Source organism: Notolepis coatsorum (assembly GCF_963971535.1).
Source record: "Notolepis coatsorum genome assembly, chromosome: 20".
NCBI lineage: Eukaryota > Metazoa > Chordata > Actinopteri > Aulopiformes > Paralepididae > Notolepis > Notolepis coatsorum.
In genome coordinates, this window is record NC_140184.1 from 49,945,007 (window position 1) to 49,958,470 (window position 13,464).

The 13,464-nt window shown below is 43.4% G+C and overlaps 1 protein-coding gene across 2 annotated transcripts in view; it reads left to right on the top strand.

Annotated features, from left to right (window-relative positions):
• myo5aa (myosin VAa) overlaps positions 1-13,464 on the top strand; it is a 227,639-nt gene that overhangs the window by 54,616 nt on the left and 159,559 nt on the right. For both annotated transcript variants that reach the window (XM_084337837.1, XM_084337836.1), the window contains exon 2: positions 12,948-13,058. In XM_084337837.1, coding sequence (XP_084193963.1) covers positions 12,948-13,058 — 111 coding nt within the window. The remainder of the gene's footprint in view (positions 1-12,947; positions 13,059-13,464) is intronic.

Genomic DNA, 13,464 nt, shown 5'->3' on the forward strand with positions numbered 1-13,464 from the left:
GGTGGGAGAGGGTGCTGTGCAGTACCTGGGAGACCGCGTCGTCAGTGGACCTGTTTGTCCTGTATGCAAATTGCATAGGGTCCATATCACTGGGGAGGGAGGCACAAATGTGGTCCTTGACCAGCCTCTCAAAACATTTCATGACCACAGAGGTGAGTGCCACCGGTCTGTAGTCATTTGGACATGTTGGGGAGGGTTTCTTCGGTACAGGGATGATGGTAGACATCTTGAAGCAGGCAGGGACCACCGACTCTGCCAGGGATTGATTAAATATGGCGGTGAACACCGGGGCAAGCTGGTTGGCACAGGACTTAAGTATGCGTCCTGTTATACCATCTGGGCCAGCAGCCTTCCTGGTGTTCACCTGCATAAATGCTCTTCTCACACTGTGTACCGTCAATGAGAGAGCGTCCCCGCCCCCCCGCGGATGCCCCCCCCCCCCTCCACAACAGCCGGCGCACCAGTGACGTCACTAGCCGTTGGGCTAGCAGTGCCACTGTTTGCACCAAACCGCGCGTAGAAGGTGTTGAGCTGGTCCGCAAGGGAGGCGTCGTCGCTCCCCATTGAGGGGGCGCTGACTTTGTAGTCAGTTATAGCCCTCAGTCCCTGCCATAAGCCTCTTGTGTCATTCTGTGCCATTTGTGCCTCCATCTTGTCGGCATACGTCCTCTTAGCAAGTTTGACAGCCTTGCGCAGAGTGTAGACTGTTGTCTTGTACTCTTCCATGTTTCCTGACTCTCTGCCCCGGTTATAAGCAGTGGTGCGAGAGTTCAGGGCTGCTCTGATGGTACTGTCCACCCATGGTTTCTGGTTTGGGAACACCCTCGCCTTCTTTGTGGGGACGATACTATCAGCCAGTGTTGTTATGAATGACACCACAGCGTCTGTGAAATCGCTGACGTCACTGTTACTCCTCCTGAACAATCCCCAGTCGGCGTCATCTAGTGCGTCCTGAAACGTGGCCTCTGATTGGTTTTTTACCTCACGTGACACGACGGCGTCACGTGATCTCTGTTTATATGCTGGGACCAAAAAGATGGCGGCATGATTAGGGATGGGTACCGAATTCGGTACTTTTGAGGCACCGAACCGAAACACGTCGGTACTACCGAGTATCGAATCAAGTGAAAAAAAAAAAAAAAAAAAAAATTATTATTATTTTTTTTTACTTTTTTTTTTCATGTCAACGTTCACACGCACAATATATGCTTACCTACGATTTGACTTGATTCAACAACAAAGCAGTCGGAGCAATGACAAGCCGAAAACTGTCGAAATTGTAGTTATTTGAAGTTTGGATTTTTCTTTTTATTAATTAATTTAATTAAATTTCTTGAGACTAAAGTACCGAAAAAAGGTACCGTTGGGTACCGGTATCGATTCACAGGTACCGGTATCGGTTCAAATGTGAAAGGTACCCATCCCTAGGCATGATCAGACGTGTTTGTTGCTCCCGCTAATGGTGGAGCCGGTACAGCCTTGTATCCGGCTCTGAACGGGGTGTAACAGTGGTCGAGTGTATTTCCTCCCCTTGTGGAGCAGACGATGTGCTGGAAGAAAGACGGCATGACTTTCTTCAGATTCGCCTGATTGAAGTCCCCGGCTACGATCATGGCTGCATCCGGATGCTTGATCTGGTGCGCGTTCAGATGGTCGTGTAGTTCCCCTAGCGCCCTGCCGACGTTCGCCTGGGGGTGGATGTACACTGCAGTCATTATCACTGCAGTGAATTCGCGCGGAAGATGGAACGGGCGACATTGGATCGTGAGGTGTTCCATGTCGGGAGAGCATGAACGGGAGAGTATCTTCACTTCCCCGGGGCTAGTCCAGCCGTTGTTGGTCATAAGGCATAGCCCCCCGCCGATGCTCTTCCCGGAGGCTTCTGTACGGTCCGCTCTGAAGATGGTGAAGGAGTTGGAGGGAGAGATGCTGTGATCGGGAGTCACTGATTTCAGCCAGGTCTCCGTGAAGCACAGGATATTGCATTCCTTCATCTCTCGCTGGAATCGGACCCGCGCACGTAAATCATCCATCTTACTCTCTGTCCGTCCGCATAGTGTATCAGCACCCTGTACCTGTACTAGACTGTGAGAGCTGGTCTGGCCTGTCACATGGCCTGATGTCATGCTTCATGATTATGACCATAATGACTTATTAGGGTGTTTTCTCATTACACACGGTAGGTCCGCTCTGTTCTCGAGAGCCCCCCCCTCCCACTCCCCCCTCTGGTCTGCGTACGTACACACTACAATCTCGTTTTTCGTTCCCAAGCACAATTGAGGAGGGCAACACTCTATAGTCTATATATTTCTGAATGAACCAAAAACAGTTACATGGGACATTTCGCTGTACCTCGGGAAGTAATGTACCTAGCTAAACCTACACGATGGGTTAGATACAGGCGGGATTTTGGATACTCCCGCACTAAAAAAACATTTTGGCCATGCCGCACGCTAACCACATAGATTACAGACTAGTGTTGTCACGATACTGGAATTTCGAACTTCGATACGATACCTTGAAAAGTATCGATATTCGATACCATTTTCGATACCACAGGGAAAAAGGTTCAATCTTAAAATGTCAATTTTTATATTTTTTTTCATACATTTTGCTTTTGTTGCTGGTTGATTCTCCTCAGCTTATCTCTGGTACTATAAGAGAAGATCAATATAACACTTTTAAAACCCTTTGTTTATCTTTAGATAAACATTTAAAAATAACTGTTCATCTCACTTCAATAATTTTTATTGCAGAACATGGTATTTTCTCAAGCTGACAGATGTAAACACTGTAATCTGTGTTGCATGTACCTGACAAACTGAACTGCTTGTATTACAGTCATATTCCGACTTAACTGAATGCACATTGATTTTTCGATATTTTTGACAACACTATTACAGACAGACAAAACATAACGAACAACGTAAAAGATAATATGCATATATACTTGATCGGCTATAGTCCTGCTGAACACAACTAGTCACCTTGATAAGCCGCGATAAAAACACGATGGGACACAGATGGATCAGACACTGAAAAGTCATGAGAATATGGATGCTAAAACTTTACTTACCGATTGGCAGGCTAGTTGATGGACTAACATCAGGCTGCGTTACTGGAGGTAGTAATAGTGCGATGGGTTGTCGGGCTCCCTTGTTAGTTTGGGTTATGGATGCGCTAACCGGCCGCGTTACTGTGGGTAGTGTTACGAACTGGCTCAAGCTCGCAACAAGAATGCGGAGACACAGGCACAATTTAAGAAAGAACAAAGAATTTATTATAATTAAACTAAAGGAGCAGCCAATATATATGAATATCAGCAGTGTGTGGATGAGTTATGTGCAGCATGAATGTTGTAGGTGTAAAAAGCAACCAAAACCAAAGGAACCAAAGATGGCAACCAAAAGAACCAAACCAATCAAACCAAAAGACCAAATGTGTGGGGAGTTTGCCACCAGAGCAGAGGCAGCCTCTCTCTATTAACACTTTGGTCGCCAGGCTTATATTCTTAATAAACCATCCCACGCCAGCTCTATTTGTTTATGGAGAAGTTCCCCTTCTTTGCAGGGCTATAATTTTTTTAATTGTATTGCTAAATTGACATTACTATGGCCCATTCAACATCAAGTATCTATTGTTCAGGGTGTAGCAACGTTATACTTTTTCATTCACATATTCATACTAAAATACGGTCTAAAGTACAAGTATGTTTTTATCGTTTTCTGCAGCTTTCTCCAGAACGTGATTTATAGCCCCAAATGCATTATATTGATGATTGTATACAGTTTGATAGCAATCGGCGCGAGATAAAAAAATTTCAAATGGACGTGCTTCTAGAAGTTACTACTGATCATCTGATGTTGACCGGATGGGGGGGGGGGGGGTCATTTATAATTCCGTGGCCAACGTTAGATGATTCATCTAGTGTGGGTGATATGATCATTATAGCAGTTAGTATCGAACACGTTAAAAAATAACACTGAATCTTACCGTAGCTTCCTCGGGCCGTTGGGCGATGAGCGTGGAGCAGAAATATTCCTATTATGGGATGTAGAAATATGCGATCCATCTCCAGGTTGTATAATAGTATATACGTCCAAATCATATTGTTTATCGAGTTATTGGTAACGGATTGCTATCCGTTGTGTCTAGCTCGAGTCCTGGGACTATTAGCGAGTGATCGGACCGAATTGGAATGAGCACCAGCTTCCATTTCCTGTTTCCTGTTTGAGCGATCCGCCGATCGGCCACCAGATGGCGCTCTTGAACCGTTGGAGAGTTGAGAGGGGATCAACAGTAGATCTCAAGTCTCCGGGGGAGAAATATGATTTTTGAAATATTGATATCAAAGACGTGGTACGGCGTCTTTGGCAGAATGAGCATGGCGGGGAATGACGTGGTAAGGCGTTTTTGGCGACCATAGTGTTAACCTGCATGGGACACACCGGCGCAGGTGTGCCCCAATTAGGCTGATGAGCCTTCCCCAGCTCTGCTCTGCCAGCCAGAGCCAACACAATATGGGGGAGGGTCGTCACAGTAGTGATTCAACAACGGAGGGATTACTGGTTGGTTTTTGGTAGATTATGCTGTTGGTGAAAGCCCCCTAAACGGCCCATACTGACTACATTTTCTTTTCTGCCATCAATGAGGCCTTTATATTGGCTTGCATGACATAACTGTCATCAGCTGATCCAAAGAGAACCACCAATGCTTTTCCGTGGAACACTCCTGGGATTTGTAGTCAGAAGTTTATTGGTATTTTGTTGCCATGCCAGAGCCTCATGACTGGTGGCCAGAGACTCATGACTGGTGGCCACACTGGCCAGAGACTCATGACTGGCCAGAGACTCATGACTGGTGGCCAGAGACTCATGACTGGTGGCCACTGGCCAGAGACTCATGACTGGTGGCCAGAGGCTCATGACTGGCCAGAGACTCATGACTGGCCAGAGACTCATGACTGGCCAGAGACTCGGGCATGAGCATTTTTAGTGAGTGATTTCCATGTTTCTGTCAACAAAGAACAATTTTTCCTGTAATAAGAGGCTCAAAATCAAATCCCTCTTAATGTTGAGATTAGAACACCTTTCTTTCTCAGTGGCTGTTAGCCTAAATCCATGAGCGGTTTAGCAGGATTTGTGGGTGTGTGTGCGGACTGTGCGCATGTATGTATTCATGGTAATCTCATGACATGTCGCCATACAATATGGCACAATACCACAGCTCATTGGCCATTGGTCATCATTTAATGATAATCACCTGATTACAATGATATCTGATTACAATCACCAGGGCCCAGTAGTTCAAAACTTTGAATCCCTGATCGGATCAGATTTGGATTTTGGGTAGTTCAAAACCAAAAAAAACAGGATTAGGATCACTTTGATATCCGATCAGGAAATCAAATCCAAGCTTTAATCTGGATCAAATCTTCAAAACTGGTAGATGACAACACAGGATTGGGATCAGTTTGATCCCAAAAAAACTGGATTATCTTGATCACACCAGAGCAAAATGTACTATACAATTTATTTAAAAATATGTTTCAATATAAATAAGATGGCAAACGTTTGTTAATTGAAATAATACAACATTTTAAGCCTTCATGGCAAATCAATTAAACTTTTCGTGGTGGCCTAATTTTGTTTTCAAATAAATGTTGATGACATAAATGTTTATGTTCATAAAAGTATCACAACAAATATTGTCAATCACAATGTAATTTAGATAAAAAAAATATCTTCAACAAATAAAAGTCCATCTGTCATCACCTTCAGCAAACTGAAACCGCTTGGTATTGTCATTTTGTTTGGTTTGGTTTGATGTTGGAGTTGAGTGGGGATAGGGAAGGGGTTGCTAGCTATGTCTAGACTCTAGAGCAGTGTTTCTCAACTGGTGGGTCGCGACCCAAAAGTGGGTCGCAGGGCCATTTTGAGTGGGTCGCGGATGTGTGTGTAAATGTAAGTGTTTTTTTTTTTTTTTTTTTTTATATATATATATATATATACTTTTTTTTTTGCACTACCTATCTTTGTGAAAGTGGCTTCTCAGCTCTGGTCCAGCTGAAGACAAAGCGGAGGAACAGATTGGACATTGAGCATGACCTCAGAGTTGCTTTGTCTACCATCACCCCAGACTTTGAGACTCTTGTCGGAGCAAACAACATCCCCAGTTATCCCATTAGTTCCCTGGGATGTTAAGCTAAGAAGTCTGCTAAGAAGGATATATTATTTATTATTATTATTATTTTATTTCATTGTGTTTTTAGCCCTAGTTGCACTTTTGTTGCAACCCCAGTTATCCCATTAGTTCCCCCAAACTTACTGTAGGTCTGTTATGTTAACACATTCATGGCCATTTGGATCCGTCTAAAATCACTGTAGACGGCTAAACAGACTTGCATAGTCCGTGGGGCTGTTTGTAGAGCTAAATCTATACTTTATAGTATTGCTATCTGTCCATTCTCATTGTCAATTGAGACCATAAACCGTCCCTTCAAAATGGCTTAAAGAAAAAAAGATTTCATCAATACGTTCTCATTTTATAGCGTCTTGAATATAAGCGTTCTAAGGGATTTCGGCTGGGATATTTCCTGGAACGCGAGATACAGGGCTAATAACTACTAACGTTAAATCCAATGGCATTTCGGATATACAGAAGCTACAGTTAAAACTCAAACTGCATATGATCGGTATGATGGTCCACCATGAATGCATGAAAGGGGGGGGGGGCGGGGTGGGGTGGGGTGGGGTATGTCGTTTCTTGATTACCAATAACCACATTAGCCTCATTAACCTCATTCGCTGATCGGGTGGATGGCTATCATAACAAGCCCTGATCATCATGTAATTTACGTGAAAAAGAACTTACCGTGGGCCGGTTGGATCCCCCAAAGCATTTCCCAGTTATCAATCGCCATCTGGTAGATCCATATGTCCATTGGCTGATGATATATTCCTTTACTGCATAGTGAATTCGGCGTCGCAAAAGGTATTCCAAGCTACTAGGCTGCACATCCCGAATCAAGCTAACAGTAAACTCCATTGAAAGTCAAAAAAAAGAAAGCACCGTTCTGCCACAGGGCACACTGCATTATCGAGACAGCGCCCCTAAGAGGATCTGGCCGGTAATGCACTTTTCAGAATTCGAAGAGGAGGGTAGATCTGCAGTGCCGCTCGGTGACATCGAGTAGGTTATTACAATGCCAAAACAACCTTGCCACGGACATGTCCGTGGTTGGTCCTCAACTGTTGGATTCGAAACGCGGATTTATCCGTGGTTGGCCCCGAAACGGTTAGGCTAAGAAATATGCTAAGAAGCATATTATTTATTATTATTTTATTTCATTGGGTTTTTAGCCCTAGTTGCACTTTTGTTGCAACCTCAGTTATCCCATTAGTTCCCCCAGACTTAGGTATGTTATGTTAAGCTAAGAAGTCTGCTAAGAAGCATAATTATTTATTATTATTATTTAATTTCATTGGGTTTTTAGCCCTAGTTGCACTTTTGTTGCAACCCCAGTTATCCCATTAGTTCCCCCAAACTTAGGCCTGTTATGTTACGCTAAGAAATCTGCTAAGAAGCATATTATTTATTATTATTTTATTTCATTGGGTTTTAGCAATAGTTGCACTTTTGTTGCAACCCCAGTTATCCCATTAGTTCCCCCAAACTTAGGTCTGTTATGTTAAGCTAAGAAATCTGCTAAGAAGCATATTATTTATTATTATTTTATTTCATTGGGATTTTAGCAATAGTTGCACTTTTGTTGCAACCCCGTTATCCCATTAGTTCCCCCAAATTTAGGTCTGTTATGTTAAGCTAAGAAATCTGCGAAGAAGCATATATTATTTATTATTATTTTATTTCATTGGGTTTTTAGCGATAGTTGCACTTTTGTTGCACTTTTTTGTGTTTATTTCATGTTTTGAAAGATTGCGTATTACTGCAATTTTTTTTTTTTTTACATAAATCATAGTGGTTCAAAATGTTGGGTCGCGACTTAATGACTATGGAAAATGTTGGGTCCCGAGGCTAGACCAGTTGAGAACCACTGGTCTAGAGTATGGGAGTGTACTGCTTGTGGGCTGTATGGAGAAACAATGAGCCACCATGGACAGGGTTCAGGAAAGGGTCGTTCAAATAATGACTAGTTTCAAGGGCCTCCATTTACATCTTTGAAACACCAAGAGAACAGGCTACCAGCCTAACCATCCTCTCCATAACCTCCTCCCTCCTAGTAATGTAGAAAGGACTGGCCGGCTTCTTCAGCTGTTAATGTTAAAAAGACGAGCAAATAGACTGAAAATGTTAGCTGCGACCAGCAGCTAAATAGGTCACTCTGTCGGTCAATTTGGTCTACAAACATTTCCCCATTCCCCACCCTCTAGCAGCCACAGGTTTTACTCTAGGAGGCTGAAATTGAGCATGGAGGTCGAGGCTGAAATTGAGCATGGAGGTCGTGTGTGTGTGTGTGTGTGTGTGTGTGTGTGTGTGTGTGTGTGTGTGTGTGTGTGTGTGTGTGTGTGTGTGTGTGTGTGTGTGTGTGTGTGTGTGTGTGTGTGTGTGTGTGTGTGTGTGTGTGTGTGTGTGTGTGTGTGTGTGTGTGTGTGTGTGTGTGTGTGTGTGTGTGTGTGTGTGTGTGTGTGTGTGTGTGTGTGTGTGTGGTGGGTGGGTGGGTGGGTGGGTGGGTGGGTGGGTGGGTGGGTGGGTGGGGCAATGCACGGCTAGCTGGTCTACCAACTACTGCAACTGATACAGAACGCAGCCCACCTGATCTCCAACCTACCAAGTCCCCACTTCATAGAGCGCTGCACTGGCTTCCCATTGCCGCACGAATCTGCTTCAAGGTTCTTGACCTGGCATACCATGCAAAGGGAATGGCTCCCTCCTACCTCTGGTCTATAGGGAGGTGTAGTCTGACGTCACTGGTTGTTCCACCCGTATAGGGATTTATCATTGGGAAAATGCCAAAATGGATTATCGGCTATTGTAACAATTCTGCCGCATGAACATTGGCAAGCTTTCCATTTTTGCACAAAATTTGTTCCCTTCTACCACTAACATGATTGTTTAAGCATTTTTGGTTGAAACAAAGGTAATTATAAGGTTTTTAATTTGTCGTAAAAAAAGAACTACAATTACCACTAGGCAGCCTGTTGTTCACTAGGCAGCACTATTGGTCGGTTAGGCTGTCGCCTTATCCCCGTCACAGGTCATAGTACCTAGCTAGCTAGCTAACGTTAACGTTACCCCGCTAAATGCTATTACGTAGCATTATGTCTACTGTTGTGAACCATTTTAAATTGGGGCATGTAGGGGAGTTTCGGGAACGAGTAAAATGTGCAGGTCCTCTTCTCAGACCTGTGGGGCAAAGCACTGCACGCATCATACCGGCTAGCAAGCTAGCTAGATACACGCCACGGCATGTTGATACGATAGTAGCCCCTTTCGTGACTGTGATGCACTTGGTCACGAAAGGGGCTACCACGATAGCTAACTAACGTTAACGTTACAACACCTTATAACTACTACTACTGTCGTGTCCATAAGTTCCCTGGCAGAATACTTTGTTTGTGAGGACAAAGGTATACAAAGAGGAGAGAACCATTTTAAATCGGGGCATGTTAGGAGTTTCGGGAATGCCGACTAGCAAGCTAGCTAGCTACTAACGTTATAAACTATACACAATATGTACAACAACACAATGATTTACAATGATTAGTATTTACAGTGATTTAATATGCAGCGAAATAACGTTATACGGTTTAAATTATAAATACAAATATGGTAACGTGGTTGTGGCTTTTACAAATAGTGGTTAGCTTTAGAGATAAATGGCTATGATCACGGACCACTAGTGTTGGGTGAAACGGATACTAGCCACAGATTTAGGGTCAGTTATTTTCCCATTGTACGAATTGTTAAGCTTATGGAATGTAAGGGAAATCTGATCCTAGGTCTGTGACTACAGGCAGGAGGCAGGCTACGCTGTGGTGACGTCAGTCAGCAGCGCCAAAATAGCAGTGTAGTTTCCCAGCTACCTTTACAATTAATTGCGAATATTTTCATGTTGAGCTATAGATTGTGGATAAATACGCACAGAAAGGTACACCATGCCAACGTTAATGCTTTATTTATCTAAAACGAGCCGATTTCGAAATGGTCAATGGGGAAATACATTGCATTCCACAGAGGGTGGAACAGGAAAAAACGAAAATGACGTAACCACTACACCTCCCTATGGTCTCTAACTACACACCCTCAAGAACCCTACACTCTGCATCTTCTGGCTACTTCAGACCCACTCCCATCCAAGCTCCGGGGGGGGTCATCAAAGAGAAGCAGGCTAATCTCTGTCCTTGCTCCACAATTGTGGAACGAATTTCGGGACTGCCGAAACCCGCCCAATTTTCAGCCGTCGACTAAAAACACACTTCTTCAATCAATATCTGAAAATAAAAATACTAACCTTCGTAGTGTCTTTTACTATCATGCACTTTGCTACTAATAATCTTCCTTGCCTATAATTACCACCTACTATGCTAATATGTTTATACTACTTTGCACTCAAGAGTCAAGACGGTGTAGCACCCAAGTTAAACACTGTTTGATGAACAATGTTACTTAGGGGAGTTGTACCCTTCCTGCTGACCTGTTGTACAGAACCTGTAAGTCGCTTTGGATAAAAGTGTCAGCTAAATGACTTGATGTAAATGTGTGGGAAGGTGTGTGTGTGTGTGTTCATGCCAGCCAGGCTATCGTAAATTCAGCTTTGATTAGTTTGAGCACTGTACTTTCTTTCCTCCCAGTTCAATCGACTTGGATGCTGCACAGAAACTCTTAGGCGCTGTGCCAAATCATGGCAGGGAGATGCTGTGTGGTACAGGCAGAATTTAAAGCCAAAGTAACTGACATCATTAGTTACTGATACCCCACATAACCATTTTCACATAATGAGACTAATGTATATTAAACACTTTAAGCTCAATATCATTTTAACGTCTCCCATGTTCCACTGGCCACAGCAGTCAAACAATGAATCCTACTCTAGCTATACCGTGATTGGAGAGGTTGGTGTGTGTGTGCGCGTACATTTGCAAGCTAGATTCCTCAGCCACGTGAGTGGCGGTTCTCATCAGTGCTTTTCACATGGTTGTGGTCAGCTGATTGCCTCTGGCCATGGGGCAGGAAGGCGGCCCTACGGAGAGGTGTGCGTGTGTAAGTAAGTGTGTGTGTGTGGGGGGGGGGGGGGGGGGGGGGGGGGGGGGTTGTCCTTTGTGTCTTGTCATTTGTGTGGGTTCAACTCGTGAACAGTAAGATGAGCAGTGGAATGTTTCTCCACTGGCTCTTCCAATGTGCAGTGCATCACTAAGATAAAAGATACAAAATAAATAAAACCCATAATAACAATAGAGAACCAGACTGTATAATACGGTATTAATATGCGCAATTGAGTTTATTTTTTATTTTATTTTCGGACATGGTTCGTTGAGTCATGAGACTCATGACTATAAATGTCAAACGTAATTGTTAATGATACAAATATTTTCGTATAATTATTTAATTCCGAGGATGTCTGTATAGAATCGAAGTGACCACAATCGCCATAATTTATCCGAAATGAAGCCTTTAACCAGTTTAATCACCTGCGCATTCAATGTTACTATTGCACTTTACTGTTACATTTGCACTCTGGTTGGATGCCAAACTCATTTTCATTGTATTGTACTTGTGCTGTATGATGACAATACATTTGAATCTAATCTCATTTTGATCAGTCGCATCGTTAATAAACTATAGATTTATTTGGAATTCATGAATCTATTCCACTATATCCGCATGATTGAGTTATTAACAATGTAGCAGGTGTGGCAGGCGGCTTAGTGAAGATGCTGTACATACAGAGTGTGCGAGCGAGCGGGTGTGTACAGTATACTCAGAGTATCCTGCATCAGCTGCTGTATCTTAATAAACTATCGATTTATATGGAACAGTGTAGGTTTAGACCGAAGTGACATATTATAGCCACATCCATTTTTCTCCATTAGAGGGATTGCACGTGCTGCTTTTAGGGATGCACTGCTATCGGATATCGGTCTGATACCAGATTAAAACATCTGATGCCAGACTAAAACATCCGATATCAGACTAGATTATCAGATATCGGTCCCATACCAGATTAAAACATCTGATGCCAGACTAAAACATTTTATATCAGGCTAAAACAGGTCAAATCAGATATCAGTCCAATACTAGGGTATCTGTATTGCTGTATTTTTTTTATACTATAATGTGTTATATATATATATATATATATATATATTTGTAAATGGTAAATGGCTGCTTTTTTTATATAGCGCTTTTATCCAAAGCGCTTTACAATTTGTTACTCACATTTGACCCATTCACTCACACATTCACACACCGACGGCGGAGGCAACCATGCAAGGTGCCAACCTGCTCATCGGGAGCAATTAGGGGTTAAGTGTCTTGCTCAAGGACACATCGACACGCTGCCCGGGAGGAGCTGGAATCGAACCGGGAACCTCCGGATTGCCAGACGACTGCTCTACCTCCTGAGCCACTGTCGCCCCTGTTATTATATATTTAACATTTAATATATTATATTTGTCTATACTGTTCAGTAAAAGTGATGGATTGTATCGATACTTGGCATCAGCTGATACTGAAAGTACTTATAATCACTATCGGAAGTGAAACTGTAGGACCGGTGTATCCCTAGCTGCTATGTGACAAACATGTTTTAGCCAGCTTTTATATCTTGCTGCCAGTATCAAATTGTACCTTTGACATGACATAGTGCTGTGTTCCTCCCTAGCTAACAGCTCTCCCCTCTTCTTCTTCCTCCGTCTCCTCTGCTCATCCATCCGTCCTGCTGTACCCCCCCCCCCCCCCCCTCTTTCTCTCTCACTGTTTCTCAGTGTGCACGGGTGTGGATTCCCGATGCAGAGGAGGTATGGAAGTCAGCTGAGCTGATAAAGGACTACAAGGCTGGAGACGACGCCCTGCAGCTCACACTGGAAGATGGAACGGTATGGGTGGCTTTACTATTCCTCTAACAACACCTCAGACCTGAATCTCTCTCTCCCTCTATCTCTGTCCCTCTTTCTCCCTCCCTCTATGTCTCTCCCACTTTCAGCCTGTCTCTCTCTCCCACTCTCTGTTTCTCTCTCACCCCCTCCTATCTGTCTCTCTTGCTCTCTCCTACTGCTCTCTCTCTCTCTCTCTCCTCCCTCTGCCCCCCTCTCTCCCTCCTTCTGTCTCTCTATCCTATGCCAACGGGACTCCCCCGCCCCTCCTGAAAAAATTCTAATTTCTTTTTTTAAATCATTTATTTAATTTTTTTTATTAAAGTAACCTTGGCAAGCTAGCTAAATTATACATACATCGGTTTTAATATAAATCTTCACTACGACTTTAAAACGGTGGCACGGTCTA